The sequence below is a fragment of the Eschscholzia californica genome, unplaced genomic scaffold, assembly GCF_041429995.1.
Source record: "Eschscholzia californica isolate CP2 unplaced genomic scaffold, dmEscCali1.0.p SCAF_3, whole genome shotgun sequence".
NCBI classification, from domain to species: Eukaryota; Viridiplantae; Streptophyta; class Magnoliopsida; order Ranunculales; family Papaveraceae; genus Eschscholzia; species Eschscholzia californica.
The window spans coordinates 53,282,701-53,306,354 of record NW_028238420.1 but is presented as its reverse complement, the minus strand read 5'-3'; the positions used below and the strand labels follow the sequence as shown (position 1 = coordinate 53,306,354).

The 23,654-nt window shown below is 36.6% G+C and overlaps 2 protein-coding genes across 4 annotated transcripts; both read right to left on the bottom strand.

Moving 5' to 3' along the window:
- Positions 1 to 7,911: 7,911 nt before the first annotated feature.
- On the bottom strand, positions 7,912 to 13,443 carry LOC147551818 (shaggy-related protein kinase kappa-like). 3 transcript variants are annotated; one of them, XM_086670287.1, is made up of 13 exons: positions 12,773 to 13,443; positions 11,365 to 11,634; positions 11,086 to 11,178; positions 10,917 to 10,976; positions 10,557 to 10,829; positions 10,134 to 10,208; positions 9,675 to 9,731; positions 9,356 to 9,496; positions 9,231 to 9,281; positions 9,050 to 9,145; positions 8,734 to 8,817; positions 8,535 to 8,637; positions 7,912 to 8,337 (listed from the first exon to the last, which is right to left on the bottom strand). In XM_086670287.1, the coding sequence occupies exons 2-13, from the start codon at positions 11,512 to 11,514 to the stop codon at positions 8,249 to 8,251; spliced, it is 1,272 nt and encodes a 423-aa protein (XP_086526413.1). In that variant the 5' UTR covers positions 11,515 to 11,634; positions 12,773 to 13,443; the 3' UTR covers positions 7,912 to 8,248. The 3 variants fall into 3 exon arrangements, with proteins under 3 accessions (XP_086526413.1, XP_086526412.1, XP_086526414.1); XM_086670286.1 differs by having other exon boundaries at positions 11,365 to 11,630; XM_086670288.1 differs by having other exon boundaries at positions 11,365 to 11,608.
- Positions 13,444 to 14,048: 605 nt separating this feature from the next.
- On the bottom strand, positions 14,049 to 17,444 carry HSD5 (hydroxysteroid dehydrogenase 5). Its single transcript, XM_086670123.1, has 6 exons — positions 17,145 to 17,444; positions 15,969 to 16,161; positions 15,202 to 15,287; positions 14,934 to 15,065; positions 14,640 to 14,807; positions 14,049 to 14,553 (listed from the first exon to the last, which is right to left on the bottom strand). Exons 1-6 carry the CDS (start codon positions 17,325 to 17,327, stop codon positions 14,233 to 14,235), a joined length of 1,083 nt encoding a protein of 360 aa, XP_086526249.1. The 5' UTR covers positions 17,328 to 17,444; the 3' UTR covers positions 14,049 to 14,232.
- Positions 17,445 to 23,654: the final 6,210 nt, after the last annotated feature.

Here is a 23,654-nt window from a genome sequence, read left to right as displayed (position 1 = left end):
GGGTTTTGTTTAAGTTTCTATACAAACCGGTGCAGTAGGATCTAAAGGTAAAATACTTCTAGAATTTTACACAAATTAGAGTTAGAGCTTCCATATTTTACACGAATAAGGACATATCAGATTTTCTAGAACAGACAACGGCTTGTAGAAGCAAACAACAGTTTTTATTGAGCAAATAAATATTTGTATCGAGAAGCATCGTTATAAAGAATAAAAAATACTTACTCATTGTCCTGCCTAGAATAAAAGAACGTCATTTAGGTGCCATATGGTACTAGGAGGAATTAGCTATGCATATGATAGAGTTGATTAAAAACATATAGGATGGGTTTTATAATGTCCAAAAGTGCATGCTTTTAGGTATCACTCTGGTGATGAAGAATCTATAAACATATTAATAAATTTTACTTTGTCTTTCTGGAAACAGAACTTGCAAAAAATCATAAACCTCTCTGATGTTCAGGATAGACTCTCGCCCTCAAAAATTATATTAAGTCACTAATTAAGAGAGCCAATCTAGCTCCTTGAAGTGTAATTAAATTAGAAATCTTGTTATCAATGCTACATCATCCTCTAAAATCTAAATCAGCTTAAGCTTTCCATTAATCTACCTACCCACTATGACTTGACCCACCAAAAAAGTCACCATTACCACTTCTTTAAATAATTTCATTAGACCATTAACTCCCATTCAACAACCACTCCAAACTTCATTTGAACTCTGTTACCTCTTCAACATTTAATGAACCACCATTAAACACCCTCCCAAAGCAGAGGAGAAGGACAGAGAGAGAGAGATGAGTGGGTACTCAAAGATTAGAGTTCTTAAGACAACCAAATCAAAATCAGTAGATTTTTCAGACCTCATTTTACCTTCTCCCTCCAAACTCACCAAACCTTCTGCAACTCCAAATCTTGAACTTAACTTTCAACCAACAGAAACCAACACCAAAACAAACAAATTTAACCAAGACTACGAAAATTTTTATGATAAAGGAGAGAGATTTGGTGTAATTTTGAGAAGAAGCTACTCAGTTTCTTCTCAAAAATTGAGAACTTCATTAGAGAATAAACAACAATTAAAGAAACCCATGTTTCAAAGTGCAATGAGAAGAGCTTTTTCAGTTAGAAAATCTTCAGAAGAATATTGCAGAATCCATGACCAATCTGGTTCAATATCTTCACCTACTAAAGATGATGATAGTAATGATATTGTTAATCATCATACCCATCATGTTCACACAGGATCCGAGACAAAGAAGAAGAGTAGAAACAAGATCCTAAAAGTATGTAAGGCTTTCCTAGGACTTTAGTTTATTTTAGAGTTAATTCCTATATGACCCCCTACTTTGTGACCAGCTTCCTTTATGGCCCCCTTTTTTTTCGTAAATTCAAATATGACCCTCTATTTTCAAGTAAATGTCATTACTACCCTTCTTAATTTTAAATTTAAAACATTTAAAAAACATTATTTCCACCTCACCCCTCTCTCTCTCTCCACCTCATCTCTCTCTACAACTCACCCATCTCTCTCTCTCCAATTCACCTCTCTATCTCTCCAACTCACCTCTCTCTCTTCCAACTCACCTCTCTCTCTCTCTCCAACTCACCTTCATCTTCCCCGATTAAGGTTGCCGGCCGGAAAATTTTCCGGCCGGCGACCTCCAAAAAAAAAAAAAAAATTCCTCTCATCTCTCTCTCTCTCTCTAAAAACTCGGGCGAAGGGGGTTTCCCGTCGCCGGAGCCGTGAACAGACCAGATCTGGTCTGTTCATGAGCAGATCTTTCGTCTGTTCTAGAAGATATCTCAGGAGAGTTAGAACCTTCAAATGTTTGTGGAAATCATTTCTCTTTTGTTTCTTCTGCTACTTCTCAACTCGTCATGGAACGAATAATGTCTCAATCTGTAAGTTTCATTCATAAAGAGCTCTTTACAAACAGAAATCTCAAATTATATTCTGGGTTTCATTTAGATTTTTGAAGATGGGTTTTGATCTTTCAACTTGGTTTTTGCCCTAATTTGTCAAATTGATGATTTCTTTTCCTGGGTAACTTAAAATCATAAAATTTTACGGAGTATTCATTTCAAGAAAAACCCAAATCAATTTCTGGTTTTTTGTTTAATCTAAAATGGGTCTTTTGTAATTTTATTTTTGTCCCTTATTAAAAGCAAATTTGTCACTCTCTCAATTATTCCAGAACTTCTTTTTAGTTTCTCTCACTAAAACCAGACAAAAACTAAATAAGTAGTAGGGTTCTCTGTTTTTATAATCAGTTGACCTAACTAAATAGGGTCCATTTATGAATAATCTGAGAGAGAGAGACTCTTTCTTTCTGTTCAAAATTTTACCAACTTCTTTCATTGTCATTTCCATTGATTTCAAATCAACTTTTTTTTACTTGAAACAGTATAAAATTACTGAAATTGAATGTGGGTTTTTTGTTTTTGTTTCAGCAAAATGTTTCCCCTCGTACATCAGGAAGACTCTCTCATAGTAGTAGTGGTCCATTAACTGCTTGTGGGTCATCTACTGATAGTCCCCCTGTTTCTCCTAATGAAATCGATGACCCAAATAAGGTATTATTATTCTCTTCTAATCTTCATCTTTTTTCAATCCTCTTATTATCTCTTGTTTATATTCTTTGTTGATCTCTGTTTTTTTACTTCCTTTTCTCTCGCCGACTCCTGTATCTTGTTGATCTCTGTTTTTTCTAGAGAGAAAAACTGAAATAATTCTGTTTCCCAAGCTCTCTCCCTCTCTCAACAATTTACTAGTCCTATTCAGCCTGTAATAAGTTTTCATTTCCTGATTTCCACAGGAATCCTATTTCCTGATTTTCTTAATGACGAATATACCCTCATAAAAGAACAAAATACCCATCTTTTCACATTTGGTGATTTCACATTGTCTATGATTTTAGAGAGAGAGAGAGATGAGAGGAATTTTTTTTTTTTTTTTTTGGAGGTCGCCGGCCGGAAAATTTTCCGGCCGGCGACCTTAATCGAGGAAGATGAAGGTGAGTTGGAGAGAGAGAGAGAGGTGAGTTGGAAGAGAGAGAGGTGAGTTGGAAAGATAGAGAGGTGAATTGGAGAGAGAGAGAGATGGGTGAGTTGTAGAGAGAGATGAGGTGGAGAGAGAGAGAGGGGTGAGGTGAAAATAATGTTTTTTAAATGTTACAAATTTAAAATTAAGAAGGGTAGTAATGACATTTACTTGAAAATAGAGGGTCATATTTGAATTTACGAAAAAAAGGGGGTCATAAAAGAAGCTGGTCACAAAGTAGGGGGCCATATAGGAATTAACGCTTTATTTTATTACTATCAGACTGTTTTTTCTTTGTTGGTCACTCTATAGTGGAGTTCAATGTTTTCTCAAAGGGTTAAAGTAATATTTGATATTAATATTTTGTTTTTGACTTTGTGAGCCATATAGGAATTAACGCTTTATTTTATTACTATCAGACTGTTTTTTCTTTGTTGGTCACTCTATAGTGGAGTTCAATGTTTTCTCAAAGGGTTAAAGTAATATTTGATATTAATATTTTGTTTTTGACTTTGTGAAAGATTGTGAAACAATTAGGGTTAATTTCCATTTTGGCCCCTAAAGATGACCACCTCACCAAAATGGCCTCTTAGAGATGACCAGCTTTCAATTTGACCCCCTTTATTTTTCCGTCTATTCTTCCGTCAAACGTTACTGATGTATCATGCTCTTACCCAATTTACCCCTCCGAGTACAGTTTTTTGTCAGACCTAAATTTTGTGAAGTTGGGGTTTTTATGGGAGTTATTTAGACATTGACTCCCAACTATTTACCGATATTAGAACTACACCCCTAAAGTGAAAATATGTGTGGCGTCGACTCTCATTTTCGATTTTTCCGTTAAATATCAGTTAAGTGGTTCACGTGTCAACCATATGCATGAGTTGTGACAAAAATACCCTTCACTTGATATTTAGGTTTACTTATACATCGACCCTCAGTTATTTAGCAATTTTAGGACTACACCATGAAAATATGTTTGTTGTTGACCATCATTGTCGTTATTTTTGTCAAATACCAATTAAGTAGTTTGTGTAAGGTTTCATATTCTTCTTATTTTTATAGGTTTTCAGATATGACGAAAAATTCATCCTAATCTAGCAGTATAAGAATCTAAGATCTCAAATTGCATTATCTACAAAAAGTTATCATTCCATGAACTCAAAGTAAGTCTGAGAACACGATCCAAATAAGCAAAAGATATCAAGAAAAATAGGTTACTCGAAGTCCGAGACGAGTTCAGGGTAGATATATTGTATAGGCTACCGATTGGGAACTTATATAAAGGGTTTACCCCAATATTATTTGGTCGTCCAATAAATTTGTTTGATTGGAGAGATTAGAGAAGACCTCACATATGTAAACTTTAGATATAGAGTCTAGTTCTTAGTTAGTTTTAGATTTGTTACTTGTAATATAAAGAACTCATGCGTGTGGTTGACATGCAACCCACTTTACTGATGCTTGACGAAAAAATTGAGAATGGGAGTCAACTAAAGACATTTTCATTTTGAGAGTGTAGTCCTAAAATTGCTAAATAACTGAAGGTCGATGTCTAAGTAAACCTAAGTGAAGGGTATTTTTGTCATAAGTCACGCATGTGATTGCCACATGAACCACTTAACTAATATTTAACGGAAAAATCGAGAATAGAAATCAACGCCATACACATTTTCATTTTCTTGTATTTTTTTTGTTAAAAAGACAACCCATCTTTTTAACTAGCTAGGCCTCAAGTAAGTTATAAAAATAGGCTTGAAGGACATTTTTAAAAGCACCAACTTTTTAAGAGTCAAAAATACCCTTCATTCAATTAGAAATACCTGGTAATAATCTAACTAATAAATCAGGAACCTGAGTTTTTCTCATGAACGAACCGAGTTGGATTGTCGACGCTGATTAAAATTTCTGGGGTTTGAATCGATTTTGGCTATAAGATAGGTTGATGTTTTTAGGTTTTGGTGATTTAATCTATTTGCTTGTTGTTTAAAGAGGCTTTTAAGGGGTTTGATTTAGTTTTTGGTTCTAAATTCTAGAGAGAGAAAGTTTTATATACTTTCAAAGGAAGGAGAATTTGATAGTGTTTCAAGGTATAATTCAACTTCTTCATTGCTTTATTTTCATTGAGTTATGAATGATGAATGATAATTTGTTAGTTTTGATGTTTATGTTCAAACTTATTTGATGGATTTATATGGAAGTTGTGAAAGTATAGTTGATGCAAGCGATGTGTTTGATAAAATGCTTAAAAGAGATGTTGTTGCTTGGAATGCAACGTTAGTTGGTTATACACGACTTAGGTTGGTTGAAATAGCTATATGTTAGATGAAATGCCTGTGAGAAATATTTTTTCTTGGACAATCATGATTGGTATTTATGTTCAAATTGAGAATTTCATGAAAGCTTTGGAAGTTTTTCGAATAAATGTAAATGATGGTGCTAGAGTTTGACTATTATTAATTTGTAGGGGTTTTAGCTAGTTTTTCGATACAACATTCTATTAGACAATATATAATAATTTGTAACAAATTTCATGTTAAATCCTATTCAAAAATTAATTTGCAAACCATTTGCATGGCATCGCAAGGTGTTTGCAAGGCTCTGCAAGGTATTTGCAAAGCTTTGCAAGGCTCTGCAAGGTATTTGCAAGGCTCTACAAGGTATTTGTAAGGCTCTGCAAGGTGTTCGCAAGGTTGTGCAAGGTATTTGCAAAAGTCATGCAAGGTGTTCGCAAGGCTCTGCAAAGTGTTCGCAAGGCTCTGCAATTTGTTTGCAAAGCTATCCAAGGTGTTTGCAAAAATCATGCAACGTGTTTGCAAGGCTCTGCAAAGTGTTTACAAGAAATTTTAGTCACGCATGTGATTGCCACATGAACCACTTAACTAATATTTAACGGAAAAATCGAGAATAGAAATCAACGCCATACATATTTTCATTTTCTTGTATTTTTTTTGTTAAAAAGACAACCCATCTTTTTAACTAGCTAGGCCTCAAGTAAGTTATAAAAATAGGCTTGAAGGACATTTTTAAAAGCACCAACTTTTTAAGAGTCAAAAATACCCTTCATTCAATTAGAAATACCTGGTAATAATCTAACTAATAAATCAGGAACCTGAGTTTTTCTCATGAACGAACCGAGTTGGATTGTCGACGCTGATTAAAATTTCTGGGGTTTGAATCGATTTTGGCTATAAGATAGGTTGATGTTTTTAGGTTTTGGTGATTTAATCTATTTGCTTGTTGTTTAAAGAGGCTTTTAAGGGGTTTGATTTAGTTTTTGGTTCTAAATTCTAGAGAGAGAAAGTTTTATATACTTTCAATGGAAGGAGAATTTGATAGTGTTTCAAGGTATAATTCAACTTCTTCATTGCTTTATTTTCATTGAGTTATGAATGATGAATGATAATTTGTTAGTTTTGATGTTTATGTTCAAACTTATTTGATGGATTTATATGGAAGTTGTGAAAGTATAGTTGATGCAAGCGATGTGTTTGATAAAATGCTTAAAAGAGATGTTGTTGCTTGGAATGCAACGTTAGTTGGTTATACACGACTTAGGTTGGTTGAAATAGCTATATGTTAGATGAAATGCCTGTGAGAAATATTTTTTCTTGGACAATCATGATTGGTATTTATGTTCAAATTGAGAATTTCATGAAAGCTTTGGAAGTTTTTCGAATAAATGTAAATGATGGTGCTAGAGTTTGACTATTATTAATTTGTAGGGGTTTTAGCTAGTTTTTCGATACAACATTCTATTAGACAATATATAATAATTTGTAACAAATTTCATGTTAAATCCTATTCAAAAATTAATTTGCAAACCATTTGCATGGCATCGCAAGGTGTTTGCAAGGCTCTGCAAGGTATTTGCAAAGCTTTGCAAGGCTCTGCAAGGTATTTGCAAGGCTCTACAAGGTATTTGTAAGGCTCTGCAAGGTGTTCGCAAGGTTGTGCAAGGTATTTGCAAAAGTCATGCAAGGTGTTCGCAAGGCTCTGCAAAGTGTTCGCAAGGCTCTGCAATTTGTTTGCAAAGCTATCCAAGGTGTTTGCAAAAATCATGCAACGTGTTTGCAAGGCTCTGCAAAGTGTTTACAAGGTATTTTCTTAGAGTAGGGTTAGATTGGTCTTTTACTGAAATTGAAAATTACATAATTGCCATCAGGGAGGTAAAGCGTAAAAAACTTTGATGAATCTTTTTTAACAAAAGTCATAATTTCTTAGGGAGTTTTGGGCAAATTCCCCCCCCCCCCCCCCCCCCCCCCCCCCCCCCCTTGCAATTTAACCTCCAAATCCAGCAAACTACCCTCATATAGCGGTTGTTATGGAGATGGATCGTGGTTGCCTTTTTCTTTTCTTTTTTTGTTTTTTCATGTCAAGAGCTATAACACATTTGAGAGCGAAGTAGAGAACTGTCGTCTCCAATATGGATGAAGCGCACAACAAAAACATTTTTAGCCCAACCATTTTGTTCCCCTGATTTATTAGGGTAGTTTCATTTCGGGCTATGCTACAGAGAAATATAATACTCAGAATTTTTTACTCGTAATCAATTAGTTTCGAGTTGAATATCCACAAACATAACATGCTAGGAAACGGATTGGTTTTGAGCTAAATATCCACAAACATAACATGATAGGGAACATGATAGGGAACGGACGTATATGTGATAGGCCCACCTGTTAATCAAGAATATAATATCTAGGTTCTCAATTCATTGCAAATTGGTCAAATTAGATGGCAACAAACTCAATACTACATGCCTTCATATTCGGCAGAACGCAAATTCTCAGAGAGTTCTGTATTGCACTGAATTAAGTATTAACTACCAAGTACCAACTTCTGAATGAAACCAAACCCTCATGTTGTTTCTGTAGACCAATATTAGAATTATATGATCATATCATAATCGAAAAAACACTTCACAACAGAAAAACTCAATTCAGATAATAGCATAACACCCAGGCGACATAACTTATCGCATTTCCAATAATAAGAAGCTCACAGGCAATCAAACCGAGTACACATCAGAGTAACAATCCCAAACCCATACTAACAAAACTCAAATCTCACTCAAAAGCTTAAGTACGTAAATCTTAGCTCGAAAATTTAAATAGCACTATAAGTCATCATACCAGATCACGGTTGGAGAGCAAAATGGTGGACGGAAAGGCACGTCTCAGACTCTCAGTAGCTAGTATTCACTTAACTGTTCAATGCCATGAACAAGTTCTGTTTTCTTGCATGCTCGGGAATAAGTCGACTCAGTATATGAGGTGAGATGTCCGACAGTTCTGTATGAAACAACCAAGAACAACAATTAGGAAATGGCCAAAAACAAAACTGTCTTGGTTCTCTCTGATTGGTTGAGTCAAATAACCGAGTCATATGCGCATAGGTTGGGGCTTGGGCTCGGGGCTGGGGGCATGCTCAAACCAAGTTGCAAATGCCACAAAATGTCATGATAATAATCTAGAGTTCAAAGGTCTACCTTGGGGTTTAAAATTGAAGAGTGGAGGAAGAGGGCGACCATTTGGAAGTCTGGTGTTTGGATCTCTCAATTCATCGAAGAACGGGTGAACACAAGCATCCAACTGGATTCAACCATATTCACAAACAAGAACATCATATAAGCACATTCAACTCAAAGTGAGGGAATTCGATTGGTAGGAAAATAAGTTTGGACTCACCGCCGTGGACCGCAGATTGGGGGAGTACTGCAGGAATCTGGAGACCAGGTCAACCGCTTCCGGGGGCAATCTCTTTTGGAAAACCTGAAGAGGAGAATAAAATGAAACTCACCGTAAAATTCCTGAAAGAAAGTTAGGTATATTATGTGAGCGTGTCGGACACTCTATTCAGTTCTCAAATGACATAATAGTGATTCATTGAAAAAGAATCCATCTTAGTATGTGAATTTCATTATTTGACCAAGCCGCTGACCTATATCTGGTATGAAAGTCGATAAATTATAAATAAAATAGGAAAGGATTAATATATACACACCTTGTGCCATGGATGAGCCTTAATCTGCGGGAACTTAAACTCGATATAATTAGGATTCATGCACTTTATCTCTTCCCTGGTAGGTGTCCCCAGTACCTGATTGTTCAATTCCCACAAAATGCCTCAAAAATTTCCAAACCCAAAGACCAATTAGGAAATGTGATAAATGATAATTGTTTACCTTGATTATCTCAACTAATTGATCTACCCCACTTTCTCCGGGAAACAAGGGCTGTTTGTCAGATAAAATGCTTCAAAACGGAGTAAATTGATAGCGTGAAAAAACCTGATAGAGTTCTACGCTACCTGACCAAGGAGTAGCTCGGCCATCACACAACCTGTAGACCACAGATCTATTGCTGTTGTGTACTCAGTTGCGCCGAAGATGAGTTCAGGGGCACGATAATATCTAGAGCAAATGTAAGAGATATTGGGTTCTCCTTTCACCTGAATAAAGAGACATAAGAACTAATTTCCAACAAACAAATAAACAGAACTTCATTTTTTATACAGTAAGATTCAAAGCGTGGCCTCCCTCCCTAGTCCCTAGTAGAGAGGCACACATGTTACAACCCAACTAAAGTGGGATTTACGAAGACTTCATAATAGCTCATGGAAAACTTACCAATACTTTTGCACTTCCAAAATCACAAAGCTTCAGCTGATGAGTATGTGGGTTTACCTGAAATTAGCAACTTCGTAATCTCAGACTAAGTAGAAAGAAAAAAGAAAATCAATTCACGTGTTTCCTCTGTAGGGTAATTGCTATATTCTGTTACATAACCTTTCGTAAATCCCAGACAGATACAAATTACAACCCGATTACAACCCGTTCCTTGTCAATAGCTAGTGAACTACGGCTACCCAATTTCAAGGGCTTTCTCAGATTTACGTAGGTAACTAAACGGAGTGAAAAATAGTTGTGCATTGTTACTTTTTTTTTTTTGAAACTTTGAATTAATATTATTGTAAAAGAATATACATTGGACTAGAAGGGCTATGATACAGCATCACTGTCAGATACTCAATGTATAGCATAGTTCATAAGAAAAATCTAAACACTGGAAACTTAGAAGATTCTTACTAGTAAATTCTGTGGCTTAATATCACGGTGACATATGCCGATGCAGTTATGAATATAAGCAAGAGCCCTGCAAATCTGCACTAAAAGTCTAAAGTTAGTGAGAAGTATCATTAAATTACAAAATATGATATACTCCTTCCAGAGTATTCATATTCAACAGTGACAAACTAAATTAACATCCCTGCATGCAACATAAGCAGACTGAAGATCATCATGCAGACATTGGTTTAACTTAAGACATGGGTTGGGATATTATAATAAGACAGTCCAAGTAATATGAAACATTAACTAGGATGATAGGATCAATAAAATACCAACCAAATAAGCACTATTAGCATCGATGAGAGATTTCAGAGTTGAGCTTGACATTTACAAATTATGCAAGTACAGAAAAAGTGATTTGAAGACGTAGACTTTACAAACCTGATAGGTATAAAGTTTGACATATATCAAGGGCATTCGCTGATTCATCCTATTGTAGTGCCTCGCAATACGATTGACAGTCTCAGGCACAAACTCAAGTACGAGATTTAGATATAACTCTTCCTTGTCTGTTGTTGAGAAAAAACAATGCTTAAGGGCAACAATGTTAGGATGATCCAACATTTGCATAATCTGCAGCTCCCGATTCTTATACCGCTTGTCTTGGAGAACCTTCTTGATAGCAAAAATTTCTCCTGTCTCTCTACACTTGGCCTATAAAAGCAAAAAACTATCTGAGGAATCAAAAACAATGTTACAAATTTGAACTTCATTGAAAAAAAAAATCAGAGTTCAGATTACCTGGAAAACTACACCAAAAGAACCTGTGCCGACCACATGCTCTGCTATGTAACTTATTGTCTGTTGAAGAATCAACAGTTTGATATGACAATAAAAAGGCCAGCATAAGAAAAAAAAAAAAAAGTTCACCAGATTAAAACTAAATTACTCCTTAGTCATCAGTCCTAACCTGCCTGGACTGACCATTTCGACCACCAACTGTAGTCGATATTACATGTCCTGCCTCAGCACCTGTGCCATCAACTACATCTAGTTCACTATCCTGCAATGTATGGCGATCCAAAAAATCACAGTCAAGTAAGTCCAATTGTCCAAATAAGATAGATTTCACATCATCTTGTCAAACAAAAAGGCTTTCCACTTCTCAAGAAAGAAAATTAGGTTTTCCACATCAATTGTCCAAGAAAGAATTGTTCTATTCATATTCCAGACTCATAAAGTTACTTACTTTATCATCATCTTGCTCCAGGTTACTATCTCTCAAACTCATGTCAAGCATCTGCCTCCCAAGCCAGTCAACAGAACTAGATGAACTTTTGAAGCTGTTAGCTGTTCTGGAACTGCCAACACCACCATGACCCAGACTGGTGGACGCCATAAGTGTCCCTCCCTATATACTAAGACTAACAACCGCTACCCTTTTGATGGTCTACTTTCACTCTTCCCTCCATCTCGTCAATTTCCCTGTGATCCTGATGGAAGAATAGCTATGAGCTACCTAGGTGAAACACATACATGTCAGGTGAACACAGATATAAAAGAACTAAATTTTGCATTAGTAAGAAAACGAATAAGATCTAATTGCGGGTCAATGTGAGTCTGTGACTACGAATTTCCACCAATATTGAACAACAAATATACTGATTAGAAAGCACCTAAGTTCATTACCCACGAACATTTACAAATGTTACTTATTAAAGGTGTTTCTTAACAGGGTCGAAATAACCAATATCAAAACTAATAAAGGATAGATACACAGTTCTCGTGTTGTCCCTTTCTTTTGTCTGTGCATATCTTCTAATATAATCAAATTCTATTTTGGTTGTACCTAATCATCCGAAGAGATGCCTTGTCTTTTAGCTCATAAACTTAGCTCTTTCTATCTTAAAATTAGGGATTAGGTTCATTCTACAATCTACACTCTACAGCTACATATTCGATTGTGGAGTTCACTAACCAAACTCAATAATTTATCAGTACACGTGTAGAGCAAAAGTCTACATATAGTGATATAGAATGCCATGTCAGCATGGAATCGTGTTTGCCCATGGTTTTAGATTTATTAATTTACCGAACAGTCCTTGCCATAAGCATAGGAATGCCACTACACCACTAGTGATATTAGAAGTTCTTGAAGCAAGCTCAAAACCAGTGAAAATTTAGTTCTTGGCCTATTATGATTCTTCTAAATAGGTGTGGAAATCAATTCTACTCGACGGTAAGATGTGGAAATCTAGGGCATTTGCTTAGTTGATCAGTTCCCATGTTTGAATCTGAAGATATTACTGTAAAAGAAACATGAACAAATTTGAACAAGTAAAATCCATCTATATAAAATCCCTAACATCTCAAATGAACCTGAGTAAACTTCACCAAACTAAATACAACCAAAGACAAAAAGTTCAGAGATCAAAATACGAGACACTATCACTAATAATCGGATCTACAAGCAAATCAATTCTCATAAAAATGAACTAAAATAACAAACAAAAATAGAATCAAACAGAGAGAAATTACTTGTCTTAACAATAATATATATTATATATACAAATGAAAATAAAGCATTATATAATAAGAAGAAAAACCCTAGAATAGATAAAAGATGTAATTGAAGAAATAAATGGACTACTACTAACCTGGAGAAAATTCAGAATAGAATCAAATAAATTCTCACAGATATAGAAAAAGGTGGAATTTAGATGAAAATGGTAATCTAAAAAATATTGGTTATCAGAATTTAGGTTTTTCTTTCTCTCTCTAGTTTTTTTTTTTTTGCTTTCCTCTTTGGATGGTGGTGGTGGTGGTGGTGAGTGGGTGTGTGTCTTTTATTTATCAGACTGAGACTGAGTGAGTGAGGAAGGGCAAAAAGATACAAATGGAATGGGGACACTTGAGACTCTTTTATTATATACTGTATGAGACTTTCTTTTCTTCCGTCATATCTGGGCCTTGAAAAAGGATTTTCTGGAGTGAGAAGATACAGTCAGTCCACTCTTCTTGACTTTAGTGCCAAATATTAATTGATTGATTGATTGCCTCTTTTCCTCCTCCATCTTCATCCTTACTCTCCCTCTTACCTCTCCATCAGCCACGTGACAGTGGGATCCCTTCATTTCTTTCATAAAAATTGGTTATGTCACAGTAGAGTGAATCGTGCTGATAACGCGGGATGATGCGGATCAGTCCCCTAGATTGCTAGTGAAATTGTCCGTTTTGACACTTTTATACATCATGATTTTTAAAAATCTCAATAGGGAAGGGTGTGTAACCTCTTAAGAGGAGCATCACACTCTGTCTCACCACCGATGTGGGATGTTTACAACATAGTCCATATTATACAAATTCATACCACCATCGCTTTAGCGAAAAAATATTTTATTTGTGCCTTGGCAGAGTGGACATCTTGCATTTGCATGCATCACGTTCACATGACACACATGGTCATGAGATTGTGGCCTATGTGCCTTTTGTGCTGAGTCCTTTTAGGGTGCATTGCGCGAATGGGCGATCAAAATCTTGAATCACACGGTCAATCTCTTCTTCCTTTCGGATGGAAATTAAATAGATAGAGTCTGCAAATAACAAAGAAGACACTCTGACGCTATTTTTTGTGGAAGGGGGGTTGGATTAGGATTTTCTTCTCCCCAAAAAATATAGGGCTTCGCGATGTGAAAGTATAAAGAAGGGGATGGGGAGTTTGGTATAAAGAAGGGGATGGAGAGTTTGTATAGGGGCACAAATATTCCAACTTCCATAAGAAAAACTATTTGTTTTTCAATAAAAGGTCCAAAGAAACTTTTTACATCCAAATATTTGATCCAAAAGAACCCGAAGAGTATAATTAACTTTGAGTCAAATTCTGAATGTGAGTACTGCAATAGCCAAACCAATAAACAAACGAGTAATGATGAGTAACACAGTAAAAATTTCTTATTTGAAACGATATCAAGTGTTTGGAGCTCAAACTTTTATTATTGTCTATCTATTTGATCAAACCGCAAGTATATTCATACTCTATAAAACCTGCATTATTAAGTCAAAAACAAACACTCAGTGCCCTAAATCAAACTGAGAAATCAGACCGCATAGGACTTGATTATTCAAACTTTTGTTGTGATGAGAATGTCAAAGGCGCAGCTGCTACAAGTCTTCTTGGAGGAGGGGCCTCTATTAGCTTCCTTGGAGAGGAGGACTCGAGTAGTGGCCGTCCAGTACCCATATAGGAAATAGCCCTTCTTGATGAACCATTTGATGCGAAGAGGATACGAAATGTCCACGTTAAAACGTTTGGTGCAAATACTCTATAAAGAGTGAATATGTTATACCAATTGGGTAATTTCACATACGGGTCGCCTCTACATGCCCCAGATACGATTAACTTGGCAAACTCTTCAACGTGCCCGTTATTTGGAGGAGCCTAAAAAATCAAACATCAAACTTAACATTATTTATCGAGTGGACTATAGTTCTGTTTACACCAGAGTTACACCAAATAATACTTACTTCTCTCTCTTCCCTCCATTGCATCTCTGCTGCCCCTTCCTCTAACATCAACCTGCCTCCTGCAAGTTCGCTCCCAATCCAACCGTGTGTTGCCACAGTTATTCCGACCTCATCCCCCACTTCAAACCTCAGTGTCTCATAGAAATTTATAACTGCTGCTTTAGCTGCCTAATTGCACAAAATACAGTATCCGAACAAATTATATATAAGAGAACATAAACTTCGAAAGTTCTAGGAAAACGTAACTTCTTTTTCAAGCAATTAAAATAGATTGAGGCTGTTATGATCACTTACAGCATATAGGCTCATTCTAGGCATAGGTAACCAACTCTCGATTGAGGCATTTACAACGATTCGACCATTGCTCCGTCTTAGGTAAGGAAGTGCAACAAATGTAGGATAAACATTTCCCCAGAAATTAATGTCCTAGCATTAAACCAATTAAGAACAATCGGAGATTTTAGCATAATCTATTAGTACCATAGTACGTAGATGTTACATTTTTCAGTTAAATGATGTGAAAATGTTTACAGACAAAAAAGCACAAACTTAAGAGTGATACCATCATATGAGGAAAAACAGAGGTGTCAGCTGCTTCGTCAAAGAAGAAGGTGTGCCCCAAGCTAGCTGTGTTTACTAAATGATCCACTGCCCCAAACACAAGATAAACAATATCAAGATGTAATTAAATTACTTATACTACTAAGAGGGAAAATATCTCTGAAAAGGCTAGTTTGCATCAAATGAGCAAAGACTATACATCCGTGCTCCGCAATTGCAAAAAATTTGCACTTCCTGAAATTGAATAATGCGAAGAGCTTGTCATATAATTCGACAAAAGTTACATCGAATTTATGGCATGTGTGTTCTATTTCGGAGACATTGATTAGTGCACAACTAACAACTTTCACATGCCTCCATAATTGCTCTCTTTCTTTTCTTGTACAAAGTATTGGCTCTTATTGCTGCAATTTTGCTACATGATTTTAAGGACCTTGGTTAAATTATATGTGCTAATAGCAAATTCTGGCTAGCTAGGGTTACAATGATCATCTTGATACAAGATCGAGGCAAGTAAATTTTTGACATGTGAGTAGTAGTCCTAACACCACAATGAAAACAGAGAAGATTTTTATTGGCCTAGACATGCTAATGTGGAAAGTTATTTCGTTCAGCCCCGGTCATAAGTTTGCAGAAAGTATAAGCGTAAGTCATCACTAATTGGTAAAGAGAGCAATTCTAACAAGGATAGATAGAACAGATACCAACTTAATACATTACAAATGTAGAAAGCAAAGCAAAATGCATTTATATGATGAAAAATTATACCATGGCCATGGAAGTTTATGGTTTCGTCGATGAATCTTCTGCAATCATCTTCTTTGACCACGTCTGCAGCTATGACCATGACATGTCTAGCACCGAGCGTCATTGCGTTGTCTTTTATTCCCCAAAGCCTGTATTCTCTCCTTGCCACCAATACTAAATTTGCCCCCCTCTTAGCATATTCATATGCTATTTGCTGCACTCACAATCATCAAATCAAGAAAACTAGTTCATTCGGCTATAACTACTCACAAGATTCAACAAAAAAAATATAGAAAGAAAGTACATCCGCATCCTCGTGAATGGTTGATGGACTAGTGGATTATCGAGCATTCATGTGCATTTTTAGAATTTTGCTGATCAAATGCAAAACAACACAATATTGATCTAATGTTAGTTTTAAAATGCTTCAGTCATATCCAACGCGGCCAACTATATGAAATTCAATATGTTCGGGAAAATGCTAAACGACCAGAAAAATGGGCCGACCACAGGCCGACGTGGCCAGCAACCAATGGAGTGATGGACGGGGTTGAGAGAGGCCAACTATATGAAATTCAATATGTTTAGAAAAATGCTAAACGACCAGAAAAAGGGCCGACCACAGGCCGACGTTGCCAGCTCCCATTGGACGGGGTTGAGAGAGAAACGACCCGTCCAATGGGAGCCGACCCATTTTTCTCTGGTTGTGGTCGGCCTATCTTTTTCGGGCCCTTTAGCACCGATGACATGTTTAACCCGTGGTAACCTTATTCTACCCAACACATTGTACCATCAGTGGCAGTGGGGATAATCCTTTGTTCCATAGACGGGGGTGCTATTCACAACTAGCCAATTAAGAATTCTCGAATGTACTAATATTAGCCGTGCATCAAAGATGCAGTCAACGATTCTCTGGGAGGCCAGAGTTACCTCGAGCAAACATATTATGACATTTTTACTATGCTACCGATACTTGTACTTGCTCTGCTATTCAACCAGTAGCATCATGAATCATCTCCAGCTAATCATTAGGCATTAATTATTAGGCAGGTTGTATGTATCTTTCTTTTTTCAGCTGCCATGAGAAGCTATCTTGTTATTGTATTTAATTAACTATAAAAAAAATCCTAATTAAATAAATAAATAAATAAATAAAGATAATTGGGTAAACTTCATAATTATTCAACAATTAATTACCTCTCCAATACCAGAAGAAGCTCCAGTGATGATAACAACTTTATCTTCCATGTTTTCACTGTCGAAAGTATGATAGAGCCACTCACATGCATGTATGAATGATAAAGTTGGCCATGCAAAGGCTAACATCACCATACTTGCAGGAGGCACCACCAAATTCATGAAAGAATTTAGCAAATCCATTACTTACAATTATCTAAACAGAGAAAAGGGTATGTATTAATGAATGTGGGTATGTGTTTTAGAGTGAGAAAGTTAGAAGAAGAAGAAGAAGAAGAAGAAGAAGAAGAAGAGGGTGAAAGAGAGAGAGAGAGAGAGAGAGAGATTTTGAGATAAGAATGAGAGGAAGAAGAGGAGGTGTGTAACGTTTAGTGCTCAACATTCAACACACAAGAGACTTGTTGCATGGCAACTTAATTTTGACACGTGCTTATAATTTGTATATCTTTGCTTTAACAAATGGAACAGAATCTGTTCTCTAGTTTTGGATACTAGCTAGCTATCCCAAAGTTCAAAGTTCAAAGTTCAAAGTTCAAAGTTCAAAGTTCAAAGTTTAAGGTCTTATTGTATTCACATATGTTCCTATCAAAAAAAAAAATGTTCACATATGTTGAATTCTATACAATATTAATAGTTGCATTTGAGGCCATTTAAAATCAGACACAAAAGTAGGGGATTGGGCCAAAGGTCCAACGAGTTTTGGATTTAAAGTTCCTGTCTCCTGTATTATACATAAATAATTACATGTCCACCTGTCAAATAAATGGAAATCACGAAATTAAGGCATATTTTGTTTACGACCTTACTAAGCGACCGTTTTTAAGCCGATGATTCACTACCACAATGCAAGCCTATATAAACGACTCAAGTTTGGACTGGAACAGGCTCTGATCTTTTATCCCTCAATTAATTGATTTTCAACCTAAAAACAGTGAATGACTTGAGCATGAAAATTACGAAACTAAGGCATATTTACGACATTACCAAGTATCTCCTTTAAGTCGATGATTCACCACTGCCGTACAAGCCTATATAAACGATTCGAGCTTGGGTTGAAAAGGGATCTGATCCTTATCCCCCTATTATTTGATTTTCAACCTGGAACACTGAATGGACTTGAGCACGAAAATTACGAAACTAAGACATATTTTATTTATGACCTTACCACGATGTCACCTTTAAGTTGGTGATTAACCACCGTTATGCAAGCCTATATAAACGACTCAAGTTTGGACTGAAAAGGGCTCTGATCCTTATCCCGCGATTATTTGATTTTTAACCTATAACACTGAATTGATATCTAACCTGGTTTGTGACGCGCCAACTCACTTACAAGGGAATGGTAATTGTCTGCCGCTCGAAATTTTGGACCCTCTAGCAGGGTTGATGTTTGAGGCAGAGATGGTATGCAAAGAAGGGCTCATATTATGTCGGTTATTATTGTTAGCAGTATTCGCGTGTATATTTGAATTAAAAGGAGGGAGTCGGTGAGGTGGTGTGTCGGTGGGATTAAGGTGTTAGTGGCTATATAAACTGAAATCCTAGAGATATTTGAATGTCGAATTCTCACGAATCTCTTGTAAAACTTGTTTGTTTATCATAGTGGAAATCATCGCTCTGTTGTTCTCCGTGGAGTGGGTCTCACCAATCGGACCGCATAAAGCTTTTGTGTTCTGTGTGATTGTTAACTGTACTATTGTTCTTCTTAGTTTACTTGATTTCGTTTCAACACTAAAGGTCATAAAAGTTATCCTAATAGCCACTTTTATACCCATAAATAATACTATAAATGATAGATTTTCATCATCACCTAATATTGCTCCTTTAACCTTTAAATTTCGATAATGGATGCATTGTCACTGAAGTAAGGGCCCAAGCGCGTGTTCCGCTTCTAAGACTGAGAGTTTGGCACGGGAGCCCGAAACCCTCCCCAGAACGCTAGGGTCAGATAAGAGAAAGACCCGTCCGGAGCCCGACAAGGGTAGTGTTTGCCCGGTCTGCCTCTAGATAATGGGCGGGTTTGGGCTCCATTCATAAAACTCCCACCCGAACAATAAACCCGACTTCAAAACCCGTCTCATAAGCATGAACTTCAAGTTTATGTATAAGCACCCCAAACTTTGGTTTTCCAATATAAAAGGCTTAGTTTTATAAAAAACCCTACCTATTCCCGCAACTTTGTGCCGCTCAAGCAAGGTCAGACTCTGAGTGTTCCAAACCCTATCTCTCTACAACTATCCACCGTCTAAGCAAGATCAGACTTTGCGAACAGAGATAGACCACCATAATAAATCAATGGTTTCTTCAAAAGAAGAATAAGAGATGAAAGAGAGAGGTAGATCTCAAGTTTACTGCAAATATGAAGTAAAAAATCTTTTTTATGGTTATATCGACTAGTTTTACATCTCTTTCTTGGGTTTGTATATATCATAAGATATGAATATCTCTTGTATACATATACATCATAGATCGGTATTTGTATCTTAAATTCGTATTTCTCTTTCTTTATCTCTTTTATAAATTTGTTATGTATTTTTGCTTGGTTTTGATTTAGTTTCTTAGATCGCTCTTTCTATAGATTTGTTATGTGATGGTTTTGATATGTGTTTTCTGATTCTGTATTTCTTCATAATTTAATTATGATTTTATTTTGAAGATGATATCCATCAATATGTTGTGGGTTAGATGTTTAATCCATACTTCTTGTCATTTTTTCTCTCATTAAGATGGATGGCCTAATACCCGATCCACCCGAAGTCCATAGTACCAGGGCGGGCTTTGTGCAGGTTTTTTTTTTATCCGGCCCGAGCCCCACCCGACAAGTCAAATGAACATTGATATGGGGTACCCGGAACGCCCAAACCCGGTTTAAAAGTACCCATGGGCGCATGAGCCCGACCCGTTGCCTACTATGTTGACCAAAAACCACATCAGGGCCTTCAACGGTAAAGTGTCCATTGAGACGTCAAACCTAACATAACACACTTGTTCTTTCGGGGCCAGCCCAGAAGTGTCTCAATGGGCTCTTGTCGACTGAACTCCTAAAACTCGTGTCAAAGCCCAAACACGTGCAAACAGTTTCCACGTGCACAAAACTCCACGTGTTTGAATCTCTACACATCCAGTGCTCGACACGTCTAAATCTCCACGCACCACGTGGAATAGGACACTTAATGAAGAGATCATTTACGTGTCAACTGCACCCACGACGACAGAGATCTCAGACTTGGTCAACAAGCCTCCAAAGGTAAATATTTTCCCCATTTATGACACTTATAGCGTGGCAACATCTCACCCGTTGGTGAGATCATGTACACGCACACTCGGAGCAGTTACCAGATGACATGCACAACCGTTGTGCATGTACAACCAGTGTACACTTCACCCCATCCCATGTATCATGTCATGCATTTACTCCGTAATGGTCATCCATTACTCCTCCCAACGGATCACTCCTCATGCCTATATGAAGAGGAACACCTCCATTTCTCAGATCACCGAAAGCAGAGGAAAGCAACTCTTACTTCTCTTCTCCACTCGCTCATTGTTCTTCGATTATTCTTGAGACGTTTGCATACGAGTTCACTTGGTTCTGGTTGTTGACACTACTAGACGTCCTCAAGGTATTAAAGCTTTCTCCTTGATCGACGCTTCCTGAGATCTTCAAGGAGACCAAAGCTTTCTCGACGCTTCTAGTAACATTTAAAGCTCACACCTCTGATCATCTTCTCCCGTAGACTCGAGCTCGGGTCATTCTACGAGCCTTGTCATTCTCTGATTACACGTCAACGGTGACACCCTAAGCATTCTGTTTATTATCCTTTATTATACTTTGTTGACTTGACCGTCGGAGGCCCCTTGACAGACACCATCCCGATGTCCCCCAAGCCTTCACGAGTATGTTTTTTTCTGCTAACCTTCTTTTGCAGATTTCTTCTAGACGTTGTTGGTACCCATCAATCAAGATCTCGACGTTTGGAATTCTAGAAGACGTTCACGCTTCCAATCTTCCGACTTGTGACTCTTAGACTTCTTACCGTCTACACCTACCCCTACCGCTTCTTTAATCTCTATTTGCAATTGACAATGCCGACAACAAAGTAAGCATTGTAAGGACGCTTGCTTGCCTATATGTTTGGCCCATGTTTTGTCGGACATGAATTTACAAAACGACCAAAAATAATGTCAAACGTAAAATTGAAAAATAAATAAAAAGTTCTTATAAATGATGGACGTTTATCAAATACAATAAAGTTATCTTTTGTTGTATTACAATATAATAGAACGGAATTTATGTGGATGTTTTTCCCAGTCATAAGTTTCATGAGAGAGATCAAGTACAAACATAATTAATTGTTATAGCTGGAGTTATTAAGCGAAAATCTTACATTTTACTGGAATCAAATCAGCGTATTCAGATAACTTGACATCTATTGTGATATATAATTTTCTAACACGCGTGCCCTCAATGATTTTAGATGGTGATATATGAGCCCGTATGGCGCCATTTATGAATTAGCGCTAGTCACTCAATAAGCATTTCCAATTGAAGACTCAAATTGAAAAATTTAAGTGCCACCTAGGATTTTTTGAGATTTTAACAAAAAACCTTCTCTAATGTTCAAATTTAATTGGTGTTTCAAGATGATGTGACAACATTTAATTCTAAGATGTTTCAAGAAGTAACAAAATATTTGAGATTTCTTTTAAAGATCTCAATTGTCCACTTAATATTAAAAATAAAACTACCAATTTACGCAATGACACTAAAATAATTTTTAAGATTTAGCATATCGAACTTGAGATGTTTTTTGAATTGAGGATCTCATTAGTGTCATCTAGGAAAGAAAATCTTAATTAAGATTTAACACATAGGACATTCTGAGTTGTTTTTAGTTTTACGTTGAGTTTTCTTTTGGTCAAGAAGATTTGACCTAGGGGCATCTCCATTTCAGGTCAAAAAATTGGATTTTACGTTTTTTTGCTCCCTAATCGTCATTTCCTAATGTCTTCTCGCTTCTACTCTCTTCCCCTCTTTTTTTCTCACTCGTTATCTCAATGTCTCTCTTTGTCCTTCTCCCTCCCTCTTTGTTACTGTCTTTTTTTCACTTCACTCTCTCTCACTGTATATCTATCTCTCTAACAGACACACAATTTCGAGGAAGATAAATGTTCCTTTCTTCGGAAGCAAACTTCAAGAAGGGTTTCGTGGTCGACCAACCGCAAATCTCTCATGGTCGTCTGAGCACGAAATATTTCGTGGTCGATTGATCACGAAGTTATAAACTCTCGAGGAGGGTTTCCACAACCTTCCTCGAGGTATAGAGTTTAGGGAACGAGAGATATCTACAAATAGATAGCGAGAGAGATATGTATGGAGAGTGCGAGAGAGAGAGAGAGAGAGAGAGAGAGAGAGAGAGAGAGAGATCTACAACGAAAGAGATCAACGATCTACAAAGAAAGATAGTGAAAAAGAGAGAAAGAGAAAGAGAGAGATAGTGAGGTGGACAAAGGGTCAGAAACGATGGTGGTGGTGGTCGAAAATTGTGGTGGTGGCAGAGAAGGTAAAGACGAAGATTAGGGGATTTGGAAACAATTAAGTGAATTTTGGGCTAAAAAAAATAGAAAATGCCCCTGAGTCAATTAGGTCTTTAGGGCCCGTTTGTTTCGTGGGAGAGTCAGAGTAAGAAAATCTAACTTTTTCTAATAAGCAAGAAAATCAATTTTTCTGGGTAAGAAATGATACTTTTAACTGTTTGATAGAGTTGTGGGAAATCGGAGTGCCTTTAGAAAATAGTTTAAATAGTGTTGATTTTTTGGGTCATTCAACCCATAATAGTGTGGACTCTTCTTTTATTAACCTAATAACTGAAGGTGCCTTTAAAATTCGTCACCATCTTCTCCAAGAAGGCAATAACCCTAAAATCGGTCTCCATCCCTAAAATCGTTCTCCATCCTTCTCTTGAAATTAGTTGCAAATGCAACAACAATAAGTGTGTAAACAATTGAATTTAAATCAAAGTGAGTTTCATGATAAAATCGATTCACGCATCCATAAAAGATAATCCATAAATCTAGAGTATGAATCAAGAGTGAATTTCATAAACCTAGGATTTCATATATCTAGGGTTTCATTAGAGAGGAAAAGAGATAATTATGTTGCAGTGAGTTTCACGTGAGAGTTATTGTTTCATAATAGGTTTACTGCCAAAGAATACAAGGAGTGCAGTGGTGACGGGAACTCATCTTCGTCGGATACAGTAAGATGATAATGGACAGGTATATCCCGAAGTTGCAAAAACATCTACCTATGAAGAATCATTGACTGCTAGAGATTATTTGGAATTGTTTAAATGACAAAAAAAATTCTGGTTATTGCTGGCTGAGTTCTTCTTGCTGATAGTTAGAGAAGGGAGAGAAAGATGATGATTCGGTTCCCATACTTGAAGAGAGAGAGAGAAAGAGAGATATGTCCAGTTGGGTTAACTAGAAAGAGAGAGAGGAAGAACC